This window comes from Quercus suber, unplaced genomic scaffold, assembly GCF_002906115.3.
Source record: "Quercus suber isolate HL8 unplaced genomic scaffold, Cork oak 2.0 scaffold_257, whole genome shotgun sequence".
NCBI lineage: Eukaryota > Viridiplantae > Streptophyta > Magnoliopsida > Fagales > Fagaceae > Quercus > Quercus suber.
Window position 1 is genome coordinate 600,695 of NW_027069713.1, and position 22,399 is coordinate 623,093.

Genomic DNA, 22,399 nt, shown 5'->3' on the forward strand with positions numbered 1-22,399 from the left:
TGTCTTACACCACCATAGGCTCTAATACCACTTATTGGGGAAATAAACACCTTGGAGAGATTTTTTGAGTAATTAATATAACATATAGAGACACATTTTAACCCAAAAGACCTAAACCCAATGGGTATGTGCTCAATTATGTTATATTAACTATTCATTTTTTTAATTTTTATTCAATATGGGACTTTGCTCACACGTGCACACCCAACAAATTATTCCCAAATGAACAAGCCACTATAGTAATAGAATTTTACAAATCAATTACAAAACCTTTATCTCTAGACTTTACATTCTCCGTAGACAAACTTACTACAGAAATATTTTATTACTATTGAACCTTTGAACTCTTCAACTATATGAACATGCCACGGATGAAGCACTCACGATCAAACCAAAATACATTCTAAGTTTACTGTATTGTTCTTAGCATTTTTTTTTACAAGTGCTGACAATTTTATTGCAATCCAACTTGCTTTTAGGTCAATATGTTGGATGCCTCATATTTGTGTTTGACATTGTCATAAATGTTTTGTTCTCGTTATCACTGTAGTGACCATCTTTCTCTAGATCAAACAGATACCTCTAGAGTTTGACATTGAGATGAGAAATATTCCCATGTATTTCATTAAATCTCAATCATTGCTTATAGAGGCAGTTGGATCTACCAAATTTCTCCCTACTCACTTGTAATTGTTAAATATATTATTAGTAATGCGATGTGTTATATCATGTTGTATATACTAGAGTGGATGCGAAAGGAGAAGTATAGAATAGGAATACTAAGAACACGAGGGTTACGTGGTTCAGCCTTGTCGGCCTAGATCCACAGAAGAATCTCTTAAGGGTTACATCTTTATTATATAAAAGTGTAGTACAAAACCTGTATTATAATAAAACCTAACATGAGTATATATAGGCGACTAAACCTTAGACTACTAGTACAAGTAGGAGTGGACTTAGACCTATTATATTAGGCTAATATGTCTAATATATCTCTCACAGTAATGAACCTCATAAACTTATTTGTAATGGAATGAATTAAGTGTGTGAAAGGGCTATGCGATTTAACTAAATCATAAGAGAGGAAAGAATGACTGTTTCAAGGGAGTCGCCCTCCAAGAATTAGGGAGAATGACAGAGAATCAGAAAAGGGAATGAAAGAATGAGAATAGAGAGAATTTGCAATATTATACATCAGGGCCAATCAATAGCTCGAGTTCACTGACGTATAGCTTGTTACAGTAGCACTAGCCAATAGAAATCAATACAACATTAGCCAATCAGATCACTGATGGCTATTAACCAGCTGAACATCCTTACTTCTATCAATAGGCACTAACAGTCCTGTCACTAACACCTTATCATATCGTACAACTGTTTATTACCTAGGAAGCACGGGTGCGTTTCGGGACTCAGGTGTGGGTGCGGGTGCGGGTGCGGGACTCGGCAATTTTTGAAAAAGGTGGGTACGGGTGTGGCGGGACTCGGCGATTAAAAAATTATTAAAAATATATTTATTTATATTTTTAATATATTGCTAAGCACACTTTTTCACATTATATAAACATATACCAAATTTAAGAGCAATAGTAGATAATAATTAAAACAAGATGTTCATAAATTCAATACAACCCACAAGATTAAAACTAAAACATTTCATAATGTTTGGAAATTAGACTACAACTCACAAGTTCGAAACTAAAACAAAATAAAAGATAATCAACAAGACAATCAAACACCAACATCATCATCCTCAATATCCATAGCTCCACTTCGAGCTTCACTTCGAACTTCACTTTCACTAGTAGTAGCACTAGTGTTAGCATTCCCAATAACTATGGCCTCCAACTCTGGCTCATCAAGTGTAAGGGCTGCATTCTCAAGAATTCTAGCTCCTCCATGTATGTCGCTCGCATTCCAAGAGTCTCCTGCAATATCCCACATCTTTGTTGCTGTATGGACGTACTCCTCATTGCGCCTTGACAAGAGTCGAAGATTAGAATGCACATATACCAAATCCTCAGCACGTGCAGGAGTCATTTTGTTTCTTTTTAAGGAATGAATGAATTTGTATGTGCTCCAATTTCTATCAGCACATGAGGATGAACAAGGTTGTCCAAGAAGTTTAAGGGCAAGGGTTTGAAGAGTTGGAAATGCGGAGCCATGATATTGCCATCAAACCAAAGGTTGTAAGGCCTACCTATCTGTCAAGGCATCTGGTGAAGGAAACCTCCCTCCTGAAAATGTAGCAAACTCAGACTTCACCACCAGCTTTAATTCACTCTTATCTTGAAAGTATCGATCCAAACACTTGCTCCTTTTCATAGAAATTTCATGATTCCGATGTGGACGGATGCGTTTTGGATTCCCCGAAAGCCATTCAATGGAGTAATACCTAGTTAAAGATTAAAAAACAAATATAGATGAAACGTGTGTTTTACTAAAAGGGTGAACTAAGGAAAATAGAAAATAAATGTACTTACTTAGGATTTAAGGAATGAGCCAAGCAATGTATTGGTGTACAATTTTTGGTCCATCGATCAATGAGTATATCATACACCACAGCTCAAAATAAGCTATACTGATCATCTTCCAAGTCTTCGTGTCGATATATTATTGTCTTCACCTTCTCTATCATTGAATCCCACATCTCATACACAAGATGAAGACAAGACTTATCTGTGTCGGCTATTCGTAGCATATCATAAATGGGCCCTGTGAATTCAAGAATATAATCAACCTTATCCCACCAAAGATCACTTAGAATCATATCTTTCACCTTTTGAGCTTTTCCAACATCATCCTCTCTATAAGAAGCCCATTGGTCACTAATAGCCATAGCTTGAAGGCATTTTTTTATCAACTTCAATCTTTTCAGCATTACAACAACCGAAGCAAATCTAGTATCAGCAACTTGGAGCAATTTTAATGGACAAAATTCATTAAACATTGCCAACCTCATTGAATGGTTCATGATAAAAACACGTATGAAAGATGCATCATCACCAATACGTGTAATCCAATTACATTCCTCATATGTAACTTCATTCTTTTCAGTGTTTTTTGCTGCACAAATATTCTTCAAGGCTAAATTGAGAGTATGGACAACACAAGGTGTCCAAAATATTTTAGGATACTCACCTTCAATAAGAGCTCCAGCAGATTTCATCACACTAGCATTATCAGTGATGACTTGGACAACTTTTTTATGTCCAATCTCTTTTATAGCATCCTTCAACACCCCAGCAATATAATGTTTGTCTTTGAACTCACCTGACCCATCAACTGCCTTTATAAACACTGGACCCCCATCTGATACAGCCATAATATTAATAAGAGGCCTCCTTTGTGGATCTGACCATCCATCAGAAACTATACTTACACCATTTTCAAGCCAAGAGTCCTTAATTGGTTTCAAAAGCCTTTCAACATTAGCTCTTTCTTTTTGCAAAAGTGTTGTTCTCAAGGCATTGTATCCAGGAGGAAGATAACCCGGAATGTTATGGGTAGCAGCATATGCATAGGAACTACGATAATATGGGTTCCTTGCAAAGTTAAACGGAAGCCCACCGGTGTAAAACATCCTAGCAATTCTGCTATCCAAATCATGTCTAGCACTATTCTGGAATGCTCTCTCCAAAGGAGAATCCACCTTCCTCCTCTTACTATCAACCGGATTTGTACTATCACTCCCTTCTTGTCTTCGAAATGGGGAAATAGGAGCAAGCCCACGGCCTGGGGGAGGTGGGGGTAAGGGAATTTCACTTCTCCGTTCTCTCTCTTTCTTATCATTCTCAACTTGATCATGCATTCGCTGCATTTCCTGCCTATGGCTCTTCGCCTTAGAGCATGCTCTAATACCTTTGCCAGAAATTGCTAATAAATGAGCCTTAACCCTAGAATAGGATCCCATATAAACTATATCACAATAGTTGCACTTAAAGTATGTGTTTCCACCTGATTTAACAGAAGCACCAGGTGGTTTTTCTACTTTAGTCACATACTGCCAAAGAGGAGATTCATCATTTACTTCTTGATTAGATGAAGGTGAAGTTTCTGTGCTAGTAACTTCGTCCATTGCAAATTCAATAGATTCAATTTAACCTACAAATAATAACTATTAACTAAATAAATTAATAATAAATCAAACCCAAGTTCACAAATTCACAAATCACAATAAGTAATAATTAACAACTATTAACTAAATAAAACTAAGATTGAAAAGAAACTAAGATTCACAAATAACAAATTCACAGGTTCACAAATCACTTCTAACTAATTTACAAATTTTATCAATTAGGATAAGATAAGATTCTTATCCTAACTGATAAAATTTGTAAACCACAAGTCCACAGCAGCCATATTAATAATTATAATAACAAAACTTCAAGTCCTCACCCAGTCACCCTACAAGCCTAAAATAAAAGTTACAGAAAAATTAAGAAAATGCACTTGTTTTTTGCATAATTTATAAGTAGAATAACAAATTAACAATACACACAAATCCCACCATCATTTCCGAAATACACACAAAATGAGTATCTAAACAATCATCAGCACACCTATCATTATTTACTAACAAGTGCAACAAGTCACTGCTAACATTTCATAATAAATAGAATAACAAACTAAGATTCACAATCAAACACAACAGAGAGGGATGAACAAGCACACAAACACAACAGAGAGGGACGAAATCGAGTTAAAAAACAAGCACACAAACACAATAAACACAGCACAGAGAAGAGAGAAATAGAGACTAAAAGGGAAGCAAAGAGAAGAGAGAGCACACCTAAAGGAGAGAACACGACAGAGAGGGAAAGGCCGGAGGCGGAGCTGCGGAGAGCACAGAGAGAAAGAGAGATGAGGGACGGAGTGAAAGGGTGTGTTTTGGACAAGTGAGAGTGCATGAGTGTCTGAGGTATTTTTAGGTTAGGTCAAACAGTGCGTTTCGCACCTTTTTTTTTTTTTTTTTAATTTCGGCCTGAACCGGAAATTTTGGACTCGGCCGATACGGCCGATATGGCCCGAGTCGGCCCGATTGGCGCCGCGTCGGCGCGAGTCAGCGATGCCACGTGGCAAGATGCGGCTTGACGCAGCACGGACTCGCGGTCAGCGGCGTCCCTGCCGCATTGCCGCGTCCGGCCAAGTCCGACTCGGGTGCGGCTCCTCTAGAGCTGCGTCAGTGCTTCACAGTTCAAAATTCTCTAGTTAAAAATATTAAGTTCCTTTAGTTTAATGTAAAAGTGTCTCCATAAACTTCAAGAATGAAGGATTTAGTAATTTGGAAAGCTAATTGAATTTTTTCTATTATTTGTGCTTTGGTATAATATAGATTTTGTCATGTGGTTCTTTAAAGTGTATGTGTATGGTTGTGAGTTATTTATTTATTTTTTAAAAAAATAGAAAAACCTTATTTTGAGGGTTGGGAGACTAAAAAAATAAGTTCTAGTACTTTTATTTATTTTTGAATTTTTTTTAGGGTCATCGATTTTCCGTAAAGATAAAACATTTGTTTTAAAGGTCATGTAGGCTGTCGAAAATTTTGTTTCAAGGGTCACATAGGCCATTGTAATTTCTATTTCGAATGCATTTGTTTCAAAGGTCATTTAGACCCTCAAATGGCTTTTAATACTTTTTTTAAAGGTTTTGATCTTCGAAAAAACCAACTTTGTTGACATAACTGATATTCTTCGGCTGTTAAATTCAAAGTTTGCCAATAAGGCATGGTATTTTAAGTGACCACAATGGGGCCTGAGGGTAAATTCGGCCTATTCAATTTTCATATGACTTGGAAGAAAATTTTTATTGTTGAATTTTAAGCTCGCATTTCAGCCCTTGTCATACATTTTTCTATTTTCTTTGTTAAATTTATAATTTCATAGCTCCCACGGAAGTTTATAGCCAGATATTTAAATCTCTTTAAAATATGACAACTGCAGGCAGCATGATTGCTCACCTATGCAAGGCCTTTGATGGGATCTGTCTCAACCTTTCAAAGTAGAATATCAATTAGTATGAATTAGATGATATTGAATACCACCTAGACATATCTGGGGAAATGCATGTTCCTTTGTTCATGTGCCAGATTTTATTCGGTCTACATGTGTATAATGTCATACACAGCATGAACCAGTCTACAACATGTTCATATATATTGTCATACATAAATTCAATTGCATAATAGATACACCAATAATTTAGCCTCAATCGATGCAAGAATATTACGGTGGATTAACTAATTATCTCCCATCATCGAACGGTTTCGATGCTTCGTTTCTTATGCTATCATACCCAGCAACTATACTGGAAGAACAACTGGGACCAACATCAATGCCAAATGATTGAGTAGGTGCACCAAGCAAGTACTCAGTCTCTTCTGTATAGACACTAGCATTTCTCCAAGGATGTTTTTCCATGATAACAAACCCCTCCAATTCCATTGCCACTTCCTTCATAGAAGGCCTATCCTCGCCTGTCACTTTTAAGCACCTTTTTGCAAGATTAGCAACCTCCTTTAGTTGCTCAACATTACCCTCATTAACAATATGATCTTCAAGAATTTGAACTAGGCGATCATCTTTCACAGCAGAAATAAAGAACATTGCTAGCTTTCTGTCAATTTCAGGCCCATCGAACGAAAAGGCCCTCTTACCAGTCATAAGCTCTGCCAAAACAACACCAAAACTGTCACGACCCAAATCCATGAAACATGAATTTAGATGCATGACTAACGTGCTAATCTTGCACAACTAAAAGTAAAATTAATCCAAAATAATTTAAAACTCCAAAGAAACAATGCTCTTAATAAATAACCTCTTACAAAAATCTAAACTCCACAAATTGGAAATAATCTCCAAAATATAAATCATGAATTACAAAATAAGGATAACTAAAATTCTATAAGTCTTCAAGTAATATAGAATTCGCCTACAACTTCCACGCTCAACCTTGCACCTTACAAAGCGATCAGAAGGTCCTATATTCCCAACTACACTTCAATCTGAAAAATAATAATTGATGGGGTGAGCCACATCTAGTAAGTAATTATACAGAATACACAACAGAACAGAGTCAAGCAACGCACGAGTATTTTGATTTTTCACAAACTCATTTAATGATATCAAAAATAATTATTCCAAAACATATAATGAATCACTTAATACATATGTAATCACATCTTAAAATCATTAGAAATCACATACATAAAATTGATCAGAGCACAGTGTCACATATACACATCACATATTCTCACATACAATCCTGTGAGCGGATACCAACATCTAACCCCTGCTGGTGAGGGATCAACACATATTCTCACATACAATCCTGTGAGCGGATTTACACATAAATCTGATATATCTGATCAATTCTAAAAACTTTCATTCTGAGTCACATATCACAAAACGAAATATATACAAAATAGAATAATTTTCTTAATATTAACAATTATTCCAAATATACAAGCATAGGGAATATCACAATATCGAATTGAACATAAATCAAAGGATGCTTGACTCTCATGGGGAACGAATAGAAACTGAGAAGTTTATATAAATATATTACAATTCTTGAGTAAATCTGAAAATTTGATTTGCTAAAAGAAACTTTTTAAATACCATTTGGAGAATAGGAACATGACTTGAAATCACTTGGTTTTAACAAATTTAAAGAACAATAACCTTTTTAGAAAACTTACTTTGAAACTCAATTATTTTCGATAAACAATTTAGTATATAAATCATCTTTTAAATGAGATTTGGACATTCAAAACGTTATTTAAAATTCGAAGTTTCTCTTTAAAACATTGTCTAAAAGTCGGAGTTTTTCTTTCAATGATGTAAAAATAATGCTTTCGATAAACTTTCGAAATATAAGTTTGAAATACAAAACTTTTGAAAACTTTTAACTTCTAAGAACCTAATGGACAAAACTTGTGCATATAATGCATAATTACTTACAGCACTTGAATCGCTCTGAAAGTCCAGCCGAAACAACCTCCAATAGCCTCAAAATACTCTTAAATAAGACCTATATCCAATCATAGAAATTACTTAATATCCTCCACAAAAAATAAAACTTATTGAATTGTACAATCTGATTCACTAGGAAAAATACTTTGCAGAACTGATAACACTTTAACACTAAATTAAAGTCTCTCTAACTAATAATAATCCATTGCACTAATTGAAACTCATATTGCCATGAGGAAGGCAGTAGCCAAAATATCATTGACCTAAGATTAAATATAAAACCCCAATGTAAATGTAAGAGCCATATACCCGAATAGATATTTGTAATCCATGGCTTGTTCACACAGTGGGCAACCTAGCATTTTATTACATACTCTGATGAACACGTGAAGGCCATCTCCATGAATAATATCTTGATCCATGACTTAGTTCATGGATTACAAACGGTGGCCCAAAACTAAAACTATATATATATATATATATATACCCCAACGAAACAACATTAAAGGCTTAAAGCTATCCACGTTCAAGCCATCTTCTTTTATTTCCAATTTGCAACTATCTCTAAAGATTCAGCAGCTTTCGGATTAACCTTATTGAGGTCTTTAAAGCCATCCTCTAAGATATATATATATAACTCAAGAAAAACGATAAATCTACCTATCGTATATAACCCCAAACGTTAAAGCCATATTCGTAATTGAGATTTGAAATTCCAAGACAAGATTCTAACTTTTTAATTCTTTGTTTTAAATGGAGAGAAATCATACCTGAACAATCAGTTGCCTTTTCAATTAACTCCAAGGAAAAATACACCTTCTAGCCTCCTTAGTGATGAAACCCTAGCCTCCTTAGTGATGAAACCCTTCTTAACCCAAACCCTAATTATCTTTTCCTCCAACTTATATTTTAACACATCAGAAATGTGGGCTTGGTGGGGTAGTGGGCTGGAGTTTAAATCCACTTAGGCTTATCTCTTTAGTCTCCAAGAGGCCCATAGAACATCTTACTCTTTTCTTTTTATTTATTTTAATTCCTCACTAAATTGTATGCACTAAAACTTTAATTTTCTCACCTATTTGTAGCACCACAAAATTGTCTACTCCCATCTTACTATGCACACACATACAATACCTCAACTCTATATTAAAATTGACAAGGTACAGTGATAATCATAAAATCAAAATTGGGGTATTACACTTTTCCCCCCTTAAAATAAGTTTAGTCCTCTAAACTTGATGTACCTTAGTCCTTGAACAAAGAGAGATATTAGTCAACCAAATTAGCATCACTAAAATTCAGTACTGTCCATAACATGTATGAATGGCAATCTTAAGAATATCCTCCTTCTTAACTTTAAGTTGACGGTAACCTAATTTAAGGACAATCTTGGGTAATTCGATATTTATTCCTCACAGTCATCCTATTTCATAACCTATTGTCAATGCATAATATCTTTCCCACATGAAAATACACTATTGAATACAACCTTTATCTAGAACTCAAAAATATCCTAATAACCAATCCACATTATATCATATCAAAATCTCAAATCTTAAAGAGAATTAACACAGCCATTACTTCCTTGTCTACTATCATCACCATACAATACTTACATAAACTCAGCAACCATTATTTTACTTAATAAGAGAATATAAGGAGATGATACCTGACTTAGTTTCCTCATCACTTTGCCCAGTAATAGCAAACACTCGTCCTTGGATTTTTGGCCTTAGATTCGTATCATTAAGCTTAACCATCGGCTCACTCTTCAAAGCTGGGCAATCTTTGATACGATGACCCATTTTTCCACACTTAAAACATGCCCCACTTTCACGATAACAAACACCGTTATGCTTTTTACCGCACCTTGAACAATTCTCTATTACTTGTTGCACCACCTTAGGCTCTAGTTCTATTGTAGTCTTCTTTTTGAATGGTTTGTCGTTTTCATTTTCTTGTTGAGATTCTTCAGGCTTGGATCTCTTTTTGTTTTGATCTCGAATTTTCTGATAGTCTTCACATTCCTTCTCAACAACTTTTGCCGTCTCCACTACCTCAGAGTAAGCCTTCAATCGTAAGGCTGCCATCCTAGTCCTGATACTTGGTCGGAGACCCCTTTGAAATTTCTTAGCCTTCTTAACATCATCAGACACAATATGAGGGGCAAATCGAGCCAACTCAGTAAACTTAGCCTCATACTGTAATACTGTTTTATTCCCTTGAACGAGCTCCATAAACTCCACTTCTTTTTCATCCCGTACACTTTCTGGAAAATATTTCTCATAAAAAGCATCAAGGAAAACAGTCCAAGTCAATATCTCATCTTCCTCAAGTGGCACAGTCTTTTTGGTGGATCTCCACCAATGCTCTGCTTCCCCCTTTAGCATAAAGAAAGCAAAAGAGACTTTTTGCACTTCAGTACAGCCAATCACATCAAAAATTTTCTCCATTTGCATTATCCAAGATTCTGCTTCTGTAGGATCAGGGTTGCCCAAAAATGAAGGAGGACCTAATTTCCTGAATTGCTCAATAGTACATCCTTCAATCTCAGCATCTTTGGGCTTAACTATTCCACTAGTACTAACATGCTTCCCCACCACCTCAGCAAGACTTTTGATAGCACTTAAAACACCCTCAAGGCTCTCAGATTTTGGCTCAGAACCAAAAGGGATAGAATTGCGGGGTGGCATTTTCCTATAACCAAACAAACAACACTTAGAGTAGGATAAACCTCAAAGAAAAATCATAGTATACAAGAGATACTAAAGCTTTTACTATTCTTATGATCCTAAGCATATAGGCACACAGCTTCTAACAATTATCAGATCCATAAAAATACCCATTGATCATTCAATGATTCAAGCCTATTCTTCCACATCCAATACAAAAACATCAAAAGTCCTAATTGTCTACAGAATCATAACCTGGCTCTGATACCATTTGTAACGACCCCCCCCAACTGTGTAGATATTGTCCGCTTTGGGACCCATACCCCTCACGGTTTTGTTCTTCCCCAGGTTGCGCTAGGGAAAAGGCCTCTACACATTCAAGGGAGATCATTCCTTATAAACACATTTTCATATGCTTCCCTAGGCGATGTGAGATTCCATAGATTGCAAGACCCCCTTTCGGGTCACTACACTTAATCTAACTGTATATGTGTGTGAAGCTCTCTCTTGGAGACTTAAACCCAGCCCTTAACCCCCCACACCCCACAAGCACTTATATTTTTTGGTACTTTTTAATACTAAAACTATGGCTCACTATCCCGGATCCTTTTATTTTTTATTTTACCTACCAATTAAAACCATAAATGAAGCTCGCTTTAAAGCTTTAAACACTTCCACCCCCCTTTTCACTCACTAAGGGTGTGTTTGTTTAGAGGTGAAATTGGGTGGATGGAAAATAAATGAAAGAAAATAAGAGTGGATGGATATTTTATTGGTGTTTAGTTAGGAGATGGAAAAAAAAAATTTGAGATGGGGCCTGAGAGTTTTCTCCTTGTGCCCACCAAAAAGTTTTCTCCCCAAAATGGGGAGAAAACTGGGGGACAAAAATGCTCAGTTCATCCATGTTGGGTTGCTTCTTCTTTTCTTTTTCTTTTTTTCTACATCCAGTTGCTTCTTCTTCTTCTTTTTTTCTTTTCTTTTTTCCCCTTTCTTTCTTTCTTTCTTCCTTTCTACATTCAGTTGCTTTTTTTTTTCCTTCTTCATCCACTTGCACATACACAATTATTTTGCTAAAAAATGTGTTATTTTTAATGTTTTATTTAATGAGAACATAATTGTAAATTTATATCAACTTCATTTTCTATCCCCTCATTCTTCTTCTCAACGAAACAATTAAGTTTTCCATCCTTCCACTTTTCAACCCTTCCAACCAAACATAAATGAGGAAAACTAAATCTTTTCTATCTTTCTACTTTTCCTTCCTCCCACAATTTTCTATCCTCTCACTTTTCCATCTCCTCAGTCAAACGGACCCTAAAACTTTAGAGTTGTGAGTTTAACCAAACAATTTGTGATCAATATTTATTACCCCAAAGCGGCCAAGCCCTCAACTGTATTTGTATGATAAGATTTTGAGAGCGATAAAAGATCGGAGAACAGATAAACGGTTGTGAGAGTATTTGTATCCTGTAGGATTTGTAAGGTTGAATTTATTCAACTATGTGTTGGTTTTATTTCGTGCCAAATTTGCTTGTATTTCAGCAATTAGATACCCTATATTTAAGTGAGAATCATGTAACGGTTGTGTGTGAGAAAGTGTGAAGAATTTAAGTGTGTGTGCATTCAAGAGGATTCTTGCGACTGGATCTCAGGAGTGACTCGCGACTGTTGACTTGCTAAAATACCACAAGTGTGAAGCATGCAGGAAGTTGAAGGGTTACGACAGCTAGAGCACTACAGGACAAAAAATGACAATTTGGCCAGTCAGTTATTTCGCAACTCATCCTAGTCGTGAGTGAGTCGCCAGAACATCCTGTTTTGCAGAAAAATGACTTTTCACATTCCTCACGTACCCTATTATAAATACCCTTATACCCATGAAATGTAGAGAGTTTCCAAAGATAATTTTGAGAGAAAAACCTTAGAGAAAACTAAGATTGACTAATCCACAATCTTAGATATTTGATTCTCCAAATTTCTCTACTCTCACCATCTCCATTGACATGCCCTTGAGAGGTTCATTAGCCAAATCCTTATCTCATCATACTTATATATGTGAGAAGGTTATTTAGTGCTTGGGAAGCAGTTCAGAGATGACCAATTCATTTGGTTGATGCAATGGGCTTATTGGGGGATTCGGAAAGCTAAAAAAGACGCGGTTAGGCTTAGCCTTGTTGGAGCAAGAAGTTTGGAGGGGTTAGGTACATTAGATAGATTAGGTTTGGAAGGTTTATTGCTATTCGTGTATCCCAATTTTATTCTTTGGTGGATCATTTTACCGCTTGGAGGGCGGCGGAAAGATTTTTCACTGAGTTCTTCGGTTTTCTCTTCGATAACACATGCCAGTGTTATCTTTGTGTTTGCATCTCTCTATCCCTTACTTTACCTTTTAATTGCTACTATGTTGTGATTAATTATAGTTTAGAATTGTTTATTTATTTGGGTATTGCTTGTACTTATCATTCCGCACATCTATTGTTTGAGTATAAGCTTGTGTTTTTTTTTTTTTTGAAATTAGGGGTCTAAACATTCACTAGTGTTTTATACACCAAGTGAACTTTCAGGATCCATTTAGATGACCCTCTTTTTCTATAATATTTTCAAAAGGTAGGTAAATAAAATATTTGGAATGAGGATTGATCGATGATGACTCCTCCATGCATGAAATATGAAATAAAGCTAAAAGTACTATAGATAAAGCTAAAAGATAACTGAAATAGTATAGTAGTACTCATGAATAGTATCAAAAAGTGCAATGAGATCCATAAATAGTAAACAAAATTGGCTTCTTAAGTAATCCCAATTGCACACTAAGTGTCCGTTTAGAAACAGCTTATTTAGGTTTTTTCTAAAATTTGTTGCTAAAAGACTTTTTTTTTCTTTTTTATTTAATGATGACATAATTATAAATTTAAAACAACTTCATTTTCTATCCCCTCATTTTTCTTCTCAACCAAATAAATAAGTTTTTCATCCTTCCACTTTTCCGCCCTTCTAATCAAACACAAATGAGAGAAAACTAAATCTTTTCTATCTTCCTACTTTTCCATCCTCCCACAATTTTCTATCTTCCCACTTTTCCATCTCCCTAACCAAACAACCCTAAATCTTTAGAGTTGTGAGCTGAACCGAACAATTTGTGATCAATATTTATTACCCCAAAGCGGCAAAGCCCTTAACAGTATTTGTATGATAAGAGTTTCAGAGCAATAAAAGATCGAAGAACTGATAAACATCCATGAGAGTATTTGTATCCTATAGGTGCCATCTAGATGACCCTCTTTTTCTACAATATTTTCCAAAGGTAGGTAAATAAAATATTTGGAATGAGGATTGATCGATGATGACTCCTCCATGCATGAAAATGAAATAAAGCTAAAAGTACTATAGATAAAGCTAAAAGATACCTAAAATAGTATAGTAGGGCTTATGAATAGTACCAAAAAGTGCAATGAGACATTTGAATAGTAGAAAAAATAACTTGAATAGATAAAAAATTTGGCTTTTTAAGCAATCCCAAATGTACACTAAGTTTCCATTTGAAAACAGCTTATTTAGTTTTTTTTTTTTTTTTTAAAAAAAAATTTGTTGCTAAAAGTGTACTAAAGTATATTTGTACCTTGAAAGTTTTTTAAAAAGTGAGAAAATGCGAGAAAATGTGAAATTTTAAAAAGCTAACAAACACTGAAAAACACAAAAAACTATCTTTATACAAGGTTTTCAATGAAAAATAACTGAACTCTTTTTATTAAGTTTTTCAATGTAAATTACATGCATAATATACAAGTATTATTACTATTGATATAGCTTCTAATTAACAAATCAGATGTTTGGTCGTAGATTCACCACACTCTGTTCACCAACTTAGATATTTCTAGGTCACCAAATGTAGTTTGTATGTTATCAGTAATTCTCTCTCTCTTCTTCTTCTTCTTCTTCTTTTTTTTTTTTTTTTTGGAGACCATGATCTTTTCATTTTGGTAGGGTCCATCTTCACGGTCCCAATATTTATAGTATACATTTTGCCAAAGCTATTAAAATAAATAAATATGGGTGATTTAAAGTTATGTGAATATATAAAATCTTCATATTTTACTAAGGATTGCTAAGATTAAATGTGGAGATGTCAAACATTGCCACAATTTGAAATAATATTTATGATTCTCAACAAGAAAAATCTTTATATTCCTTCATATAATTTTGAAGTTTTTAGGTAAAAATTTTTATATTAAGAAAAACTGTTGTTTTAGTTTTTCATAAACATATTATTGTATATGCTCTAAAGAGTAAGAAACAAAGTTTACTTATTTTTACTAGAAAAAAAATTAGGTAACTAGTATTAGTTATTACAACATATATTATATATTTTTTACTTATACTACTAATATGACGTAAAGACTATTTGTTATCAATCCTGCATTTTTGAAGTGCATACCAGATGCTTTGGAAGCATGACACCATGTCAAAGCCAGGTCCCTCTGACCCGTCTGCCCATTCAGCATTTTGGAAGGATATCTGGAGTCTGAGAGTTCCTAACAAAGTCAGACACTTTGTTTGGCGGGCTTGCACTGACTCTTTGCCAACAAAAAAAAAAATTTGTTCACAGGAAGGTCACCAGAAGTCCAACATGTGACACGTGCAGGAGTGAAATAAACGGCTTCTTTATGACCCCACTTATATGGTTGGAGGACATCCCATGCGATATCTCTCCTTTTGTTTTGTATGACAGAAGTTTTCTGTCCAGCTAAATGAAATAAACGGCTTCTTTCTCAAAAAAAAAAAAAATGTTGCATTTTTGATATAGAGGAATCTTAAAACCGAAAATGACACCATAGATGCATGTATTCAAATTCAACTCACCAATTCAACAAATTTAACTCAATCCAACCTAGCTTTGACATCTCAAATTAGTTTTTTTTTTTTTTTTTTTTTTTTTTTTTTTTTTTTTTTTTTTTTTTTTTTTTTTTTTTTTGAATTAGGTGGCATGGGGCTTCATCTCATGATTCTCGTGGATTTACAATGGGTTGGGTTCTGTCGTGGCTGGCGAAGATGGGTCTAGTGGGGGTGGTCTATGGTGGGTACACTTTTCCATAGTCCCATAAAAAAAAAACTCATTAATTCCATGCTCCTTAACCCCACACCTTGATTTATAATTTTATATATCCTTATCAACCCCTATAAATTTAGTTGTTCTCTCGGTTCAAGTTGCAATCTAAGCCACATTCCAATTCCATATTTCTTGCTTTTTTCCTTTTTAGCTTTGGTCAAAACAGGGATTGATCATTGATGACAATGCCCAAAAAAATGCAAGCGGGCCCCTTCATGTCTTGCCAGTTTCCATGTTGTAAAAAATCTGAGTATTTGGGAAAATATCTAAGCAGTAAGCACACTTTCTAAATAGAACCTCTGCTCTTATTGAATGAAAAACAGAGAAAATCAAAGTGTTAAATTACAAGATACAACTCGTACGCTACATATACAAGCTCAGTCAAGAAGAAGGAAGAAACTAACTCTAACTACTTTTCCTTAAAAAGCGGGAAATAAAACCTTTACAACTAATAACCAGTAAACTGTCAACACGTGTCCATTATTAACTAAACAGGAAAGATTCTGCTAAGTGAGACGACATTGTTTGCATCAAATGATTCAAGTCATTGTGGAAGGAGTAGCAAAATGGCGCCGTATCCATTAAGTTCAACAGCTCATCATTCACACAAAACGCTGTCATATCTTGAGCTTCATTTAATTGCAACTGAAGTGATGCCGTTTTGCATTGCTGCGCTTCTTTCTTATTTTCAACACAAGCAAAGGTGAAGAATTGTCAAAAGCTCACTGATATTATGCTCTTCTTTTTTTTGTATCAATGGTGGGGCATAGTGGAAAATATGGAAGCACCTTTGAGTGGGGCTCTCTTTTTTTGGTAGTGGGTTGGGACCTTCTTAAAGGGCTGAGTATGTAGCATTTGTATTCATGTAAAGCGAGGAATTGCGTTAGTGTTTCACACCAACCTTGTTTGAATGGCCCTTATTTTTCAAGCAACGTGCCTGGGATAATGAAAGTGATAGTGTGATACAAAAAAATCATTCGAGTTTAGGTGAATAATGGAACAGCAAGGCTGTTTAAAGAGGTCGTAGTTGGTAGTTTGTACTTCTACATGAGAAACCTCAACGGCTTCCTAAGGATCACTCCATAGCTGTAAGAAGGGTGGAGAGGTGATTATAACTAGGCTAGATTCTATGGCTTCTCATGGAGCCTATACATCCTTATTAGAAGATGTTTTAAGCAAATAAAGTGCAACAAGCAGAGCCGGCTGAACAATGGATGCAATTGATGCAATCGCTTAAGGCTCCCAAATAAAGAAGGCTTCCACTTGGGAAAAAAAAAGATATATATATATATATAATATTTATCTATATATTTTAATTACAAAAATAAATTTTTAATCTTTTTATTGGTCAATAAAATGCATTAAAAATGCCCCATTTTATCCTAAGTTGCAAAAGATTAAAAGGGAAAACAATGCACAGTCTGCTCATTGTCACACTCTACAATGACAGTGCACATTGCACACAACTTGATAGAATGATAGCCTGATAGTACTCAACTCAACTGTTGAGTATATAATATTTTATAATCTACAAAGTTGAAAAAAATTTCATAACTACTGCGCAAGTGCAAGAGATCTCTGCATATAGCTATTAGTTAGCCCCCACCCACACGGCTACATTGCCTACACATTCAGTTCACTAACCCACCCACACCCACACCCACACCCACACCAAATGTATACCCAGTCAAATTATATATATATATTTTTATGCAAGCTTTTACTTTATGAGTTATTATAAATTATCACACTAACTAATAATTTGATGTACATCATATCAACTCAATTGTATTATAGTGATACTAATTTATTGAACCATGTAATATATTAATTTTTATTTGTGAAGGTTTAGACTTTAAAGTATAAAGTGATTACGGCTTTAGAAAATTTACAATAACCAATTAGTAATTTTGCATCTCAAAAAGCAAGAAAAATATAGTTTAAATAAAAAATTTTTAATAAATATTATTTAATAAATGTTTAAATATTAAAAAGACCCCACTTAAAATTTTCGCCTAAGGCCCCCAAAATTGTTGAGCCGGCCCTGGCTTCATTGTCCCAGATCCTTATATTTTTTATTTTATCTACCAATTAAAACCATAAAAGAAGCTCGCTTTAAAGTTTTAAACCCTTCCACCTCCCACTATCAGTTTCCACTCACTAAGTCTTTAGAATTGTGAGCTGAACTGAACAATTTGTGATCAATATTTATTACCCCAAAGGGGCCAAGCCCTCAACTGTATTTGTATGAAAGGAGTTTGAGAGCAATAAAAGATCAGAGAACTGATAAACATTTGTGAGAGTATTTTGTATCCTAAAGGATCCATCTAGGTGACCCTCCTTTTCTATAATATTTGCAGAAGGTAGTTGAATAAAATATTTGGAATGAGGATTGATCGATGATGACTCCTCCATGCATGAAATATGAAGTATGCAAAATCCAATTTATCTTTTAATTCAAGAGATTTAGTGCTCCTTTGAAAACAATTTATTTAGTTTTTTATTGAAAACTTTTTACTAAAAGTGTACTAAGGTATATTTGTATCTTGAAAATTTTTGAAAAAGTGAGAAAATGTGAAAAAATGTGAGGTTTTAAAAAGTTGTATATAAAAACTAAAAACTAAAACCTAAAACCTGAAGCTGATGCCAAACAATAAGGATGTAGTGCATAATCTAAGTTTCACCCCTCCAATCCCAATATGCCACATTATCATATTACTTATTAAAGAATATGCACAATCGCATTCAATCAATTATAATATCCATTTGAAATCTAACTTTACTGTGAGTTTTTTGAGATGTTATTATGTGTGGCAGGATGTATTAAGTCTTAAATAAAAAGCTGATATGTCAATCTCTTATTGGATGGTATAAAACATAAGTTTTATATCTCATCCTTACCAAATTTGGACTCTTAATTCAAACCCCTAAATATTTATCAAGAATAATATTTATTTGACTATTAATCAGCTTATGCTTGCACCTTACTTTTTATGTCATTTGTAATTCTTTTTGTTGTTGTAACTTAGACTAGGTCTCCACATGACCTATGAATATTTGTTTTATTTTATGTCATTTCTGAATTTCTAGAATTGCATTTTTTACCGTTCAGGATCTTGTCACAGAAGTCCAATGTGCTTTGTATTTAACTTTTTCAGAATTCATTGGTAATGTGGAAGATAAGAGTGACTTGAAGGGTCTTATAGAGTAGCGGTTTGAAGCACTACAGAGTAGCAAGTAGTTGTTATGAGAAAAAAAAAATAATAAATAAATAAATCCAATTTGCAGAATAATTAAAATTCAAGTCAGGAGATCAAAATCCTAAACTCGTGATCAATGCATTGGTCTCTCTGCTTGTCTAATGTACAGTGTAGTTGATCAATATGAGATATCACTGAAAATAAATGAAGGAATTATTCAACAAGACTATGTGGGAATAATTGCTGGAATCATTCATATTGAGGTGCTTAAGTGTTCTTAAATTTTAAGCATAAACTAGCTTTTAACAAAGGCTATAATTGTTTTGGTCTTAGCGTCCTTAAATTTGAAGCATAAATTAGTTTTGGAGAAAAGTAATGGTTGCTCTTGTTAATGTTTTGTGGTATTTGGATTTTGAGTGACACTTAAAAAGGGTTGGATTCAAGTTAAAATCTCTAAATATTAAACTTATTTTTTTTTTATAGGTGTGGGGCCAAGCGATGACACTCGCTTGGTAAATAAACCTAAATATCTTAATGCGACTTCATAGATAATTCCATTAGATTATTGGTCATAAATTTTTATACCCTCAAACTTGTCTTCAATATTTTTAGTGGGAATTCAATTTTGTTCTTAAACTTTAATGTGGACGTACGAGGGAATTCTGACAACATAAAATTGATCAATGAACACACCATAGTAGTGGAGATTAAAGCAATACTCATTGGGTAAACTTAATTTTAGTATCTCATTTATAATTCTGGTAGCCCTTACCCTTACAATAGACAATAATAGCGGTTGAAAGTGCATTCAAGACGCTGCTGTAACAATTGATTGATTACTGCAGCTACAACTACTCTGTAAATGAAGTCATAGCGATTGATTACTGCTAGTTGAGAATTTAGTAATTAGAGACTTGAGAATTTATTAAACTCTACGGTTACTACATAATAAAAAATAAAAATAAAATTCTTTAGGTGTGTCAGTGTCAACGTATGTACTAAGCGATAAATCTGAATAAAGATTTTTTTTTTAAATGTATTTTTATTCATAGTTGTTTATGTATGCTACGTGAGAGGCAATTAGGCACTTAATCAAAGTGGTGCAGTGATGGATTAAGATTGGTCATAATCAAACTAATGTTAATGAGAAGTATGCAAAAAACAAAAGATAAAAAATCATAATATATAAGTAAATAACTTTGAAGGNAATTAGTAATTTTGCATCTCAAAAAGCAAGAAAAATATAGTTTAAATAAAAAATTTTTAATAAATATTATTTAATAAATGTTTAAATATTAAAAAGACCCCACTTAAAATTTTCGCCTAAGGCCCCCAAAATTGTTGAGCCGGCCCTGGCTTCATTGTCCCAGATCCTTATATTTTTTATTTTATCTACCAATTAAAACCATAAAAGAAGCTCGCTTTAAAGTTTTAAACCCTTCCACCTCCCACTATCAGTTTCCACTCACTAAGTCTTTAGAATTGTGAGCTGAACTGAACAATTTGTGATCAATATTTATTACCCCAAAGGGGCCAAGCCCTCAACTGTATTTGTATGAAAGGAGTTTGAGAGCAATAAAAGATCAGAGAACTGATAAACATTTGTGAGAGTATTTTGTATCCTAAAGGATCCATCTAGGTGACCCTCCTTTTCTATAATATTTGCAGAAGGTAGTTGAATAAAATATTTGGAATGAGGATTGATCGATGATGACTCCTCCATGCATGAAATATGAAGTATGCAAAATCCAATTTATCTTTTAATTCAAGAGATTTAGTGCTCCTTTGAAAACAATTTATTTAGTTTTTTATTGAAAACTTTTTACTAAAAGTGTACTAAGGTATATTTGTATCTTGAAAATTTTTGAAAAAGTGAGAAAATGTGAAAAAATGTGAGGTTTTAAAAAGTTGTATATAAAAACTAAAAACTAAAACCTAAAACCTGAAGCTGATGCCAAACAATAAGGATGTAGTGCATAATCTAAGTTTCACCCCTCCAATCCCAATATGCCACATTATCATATTACTTATTAAAGAATATGCACAATCGCATTCAATCAATTATAATATCCATTTGAAATCTAACTTTACTGTGAGTTTTTTGAGATGTTATTATGTGTGGCAGGATGTATTAAGTCTTAAATAAAAAGCTGATATGTCAATCTCTTATTGGATGGTATAAAACATAAGTTTTATATCTCATCCTTACCAAATTTGGACTCTTAATTCAAACCCCTAAATATTTATCAAGAATAATATTTATTTGACTATTAATCAGCTTATGCTTGCACCTTACTTTTTATGTCATTTGTAATTCTTTTTGTTGTTGTAACTTAGACTAGGTCTCCACATGACCTATGAATATTTGTTTTATTTTATGTCATTTCTGAATTTCTAGAATTGCATTTTTTACCGTTCAGGATCTTGTCACAGAAGTCCAATGTGCTTTGTATTTAACTTTTTCAGAATTCATTGGTAATGTGGAAGATAAGAGTGACTTGAAGGGTCTTATAGAGTAGCGGTTTGAAGCACTACAGAGTAGCAAGTAGTTGTTATGAGAAAAAAAAAATAATAAATAAATAAATCCAATTTGCAGAATAATTAAAATTCAAGTCAGGAGATCAAAATCCTAAACTCGTGATCAATGCATTGGTCTCTCTGCTTGTCTAATGTACAGTGTAGTTGATCAATATGAGATATCACTGAAAATAAATGAAGGAATTATTCAACAAGACTATGTGGGAATAATTGCTGGAATCATTCATATTGAGGTGCTTAAGTGTTCTTAAATTTTAAGCATAAACTAGCTTTTAACAAAGGCTATAATTGTTTTGGTCTTAGCGTCCTTAAATTTGAAGCATAAATTAGTTTTGGAGAAAAGTAATGGTTGCTCTTGTTAATGTTTTGTGGTATTTGGATTTTGAGTGACACTTAAAAAGGGTTGGATTCAAGTTAAAATCTCTAAATATTAAACTTATTTTTTTTTTATAGGTGTGGGGCCAAGCGATGACACTCGCTTGGTAAATAAACCTAAATATCTTAATGCGACTTCATAGATAATTCCATTAGATTATTGGTCATAAATTTTTATACCCTCAAACTTGTCTTCAATATTTTTAGTGGGAATTCAATTTTGTTCTTAAACTTTAATGTGGACGTACGAGGGAATTCTGACAACATAAAATTGATCAATGAACACACCATAGTAGTGGAGATTAAAGCAATACTCATTGGGTAAACTTAATTTTAGTATCTCATTTATAATTCTGGTAGCCCTTACCCTTACAATAGACAATAATAGCGGTTGAAAGTGCATTCAAGACGCTGCTGTAACAATTGATTGATTACTGCAGCTACAACTACTCTGTAAATGAAGTCATAGCGATTGATTACTGCTAGTTGAGAATTTAGTAATTAGAGACTTGAGAATTTATTAAACTCTACGGT

At 33.9% G+C, this 22,399-nt stretch overlaps 2 protein-coding genes across 2 annotated transcripts; both read right to left on the bottom strand.

Annotated features, from left to right (window-relative positions):
- Nucleotides 1-2,196: 2,196 nt before the first annotated feature.
- On the bottom strand, nt 2,197-4,078 carry LOC112027463 (uncharacterized). The gene is made up of 2 exons (XM_065781135.1): nt 2,583-4,078; nt 2,197-2,395 (listed from the first exon to the last, which is right to left on the bottom strand). The coding sequence occupies exons 1-2, from the start codon at nt 4,076-4,078 to the stop codon at nt 2,197-2,199; spliced, it is 1,695 nt and encodes a 564-aa protein (XP_065637207.1).
- Nucleotides 4,079-6,128: 2,050 nt separating this feature from the next.
- On the bottom strand, nt 6,129-10,666 carry LOC111985627 (uncharacterized). Its single transcript, XM_065781136.1, has 2 exons — nt 9,643-10,666; nt 6,129-7,003 (listed from the first exon to the last, which is right to left on the bottom strand). The coding sequence occupies exons 1-2, from the start codon at nt 10,664-10,666 to the stop codon at nt 6,999-7,001; spliced, it is 1,029 nt and encodes a 342-aa protein (XP_065637208.1). The 3' UTR covers nt 6,129-6,998.
- Nucleotides 10,667-22,399: the final 11,733 nt, after the last annotated feature.

Bases quoted from the DNA above. Each gene is read 5' to 3' on its own strand.
- LOC112027463 (XM_065781135.1), bottom strand. From the start codon at position 4,078: ATGGACGAAGTTACTAGCACAGAAACTTCACCTTCATCTAATCAAGAA. The intron at 2,396-2,582 runs GTATAGCTTATT...ATCTTTAACTAG, and splicing joins GAAGACTTGGAAGATGATCA to GTATTACTCCATTGAATGGC.
- LOC111985627 (XM_065781136.1), bottom strand. From the start codon at position 10,666: ATGCCACCCCGCAATTCTATCCCTTTTGGTTCTGAGCCAAAATCTGAG.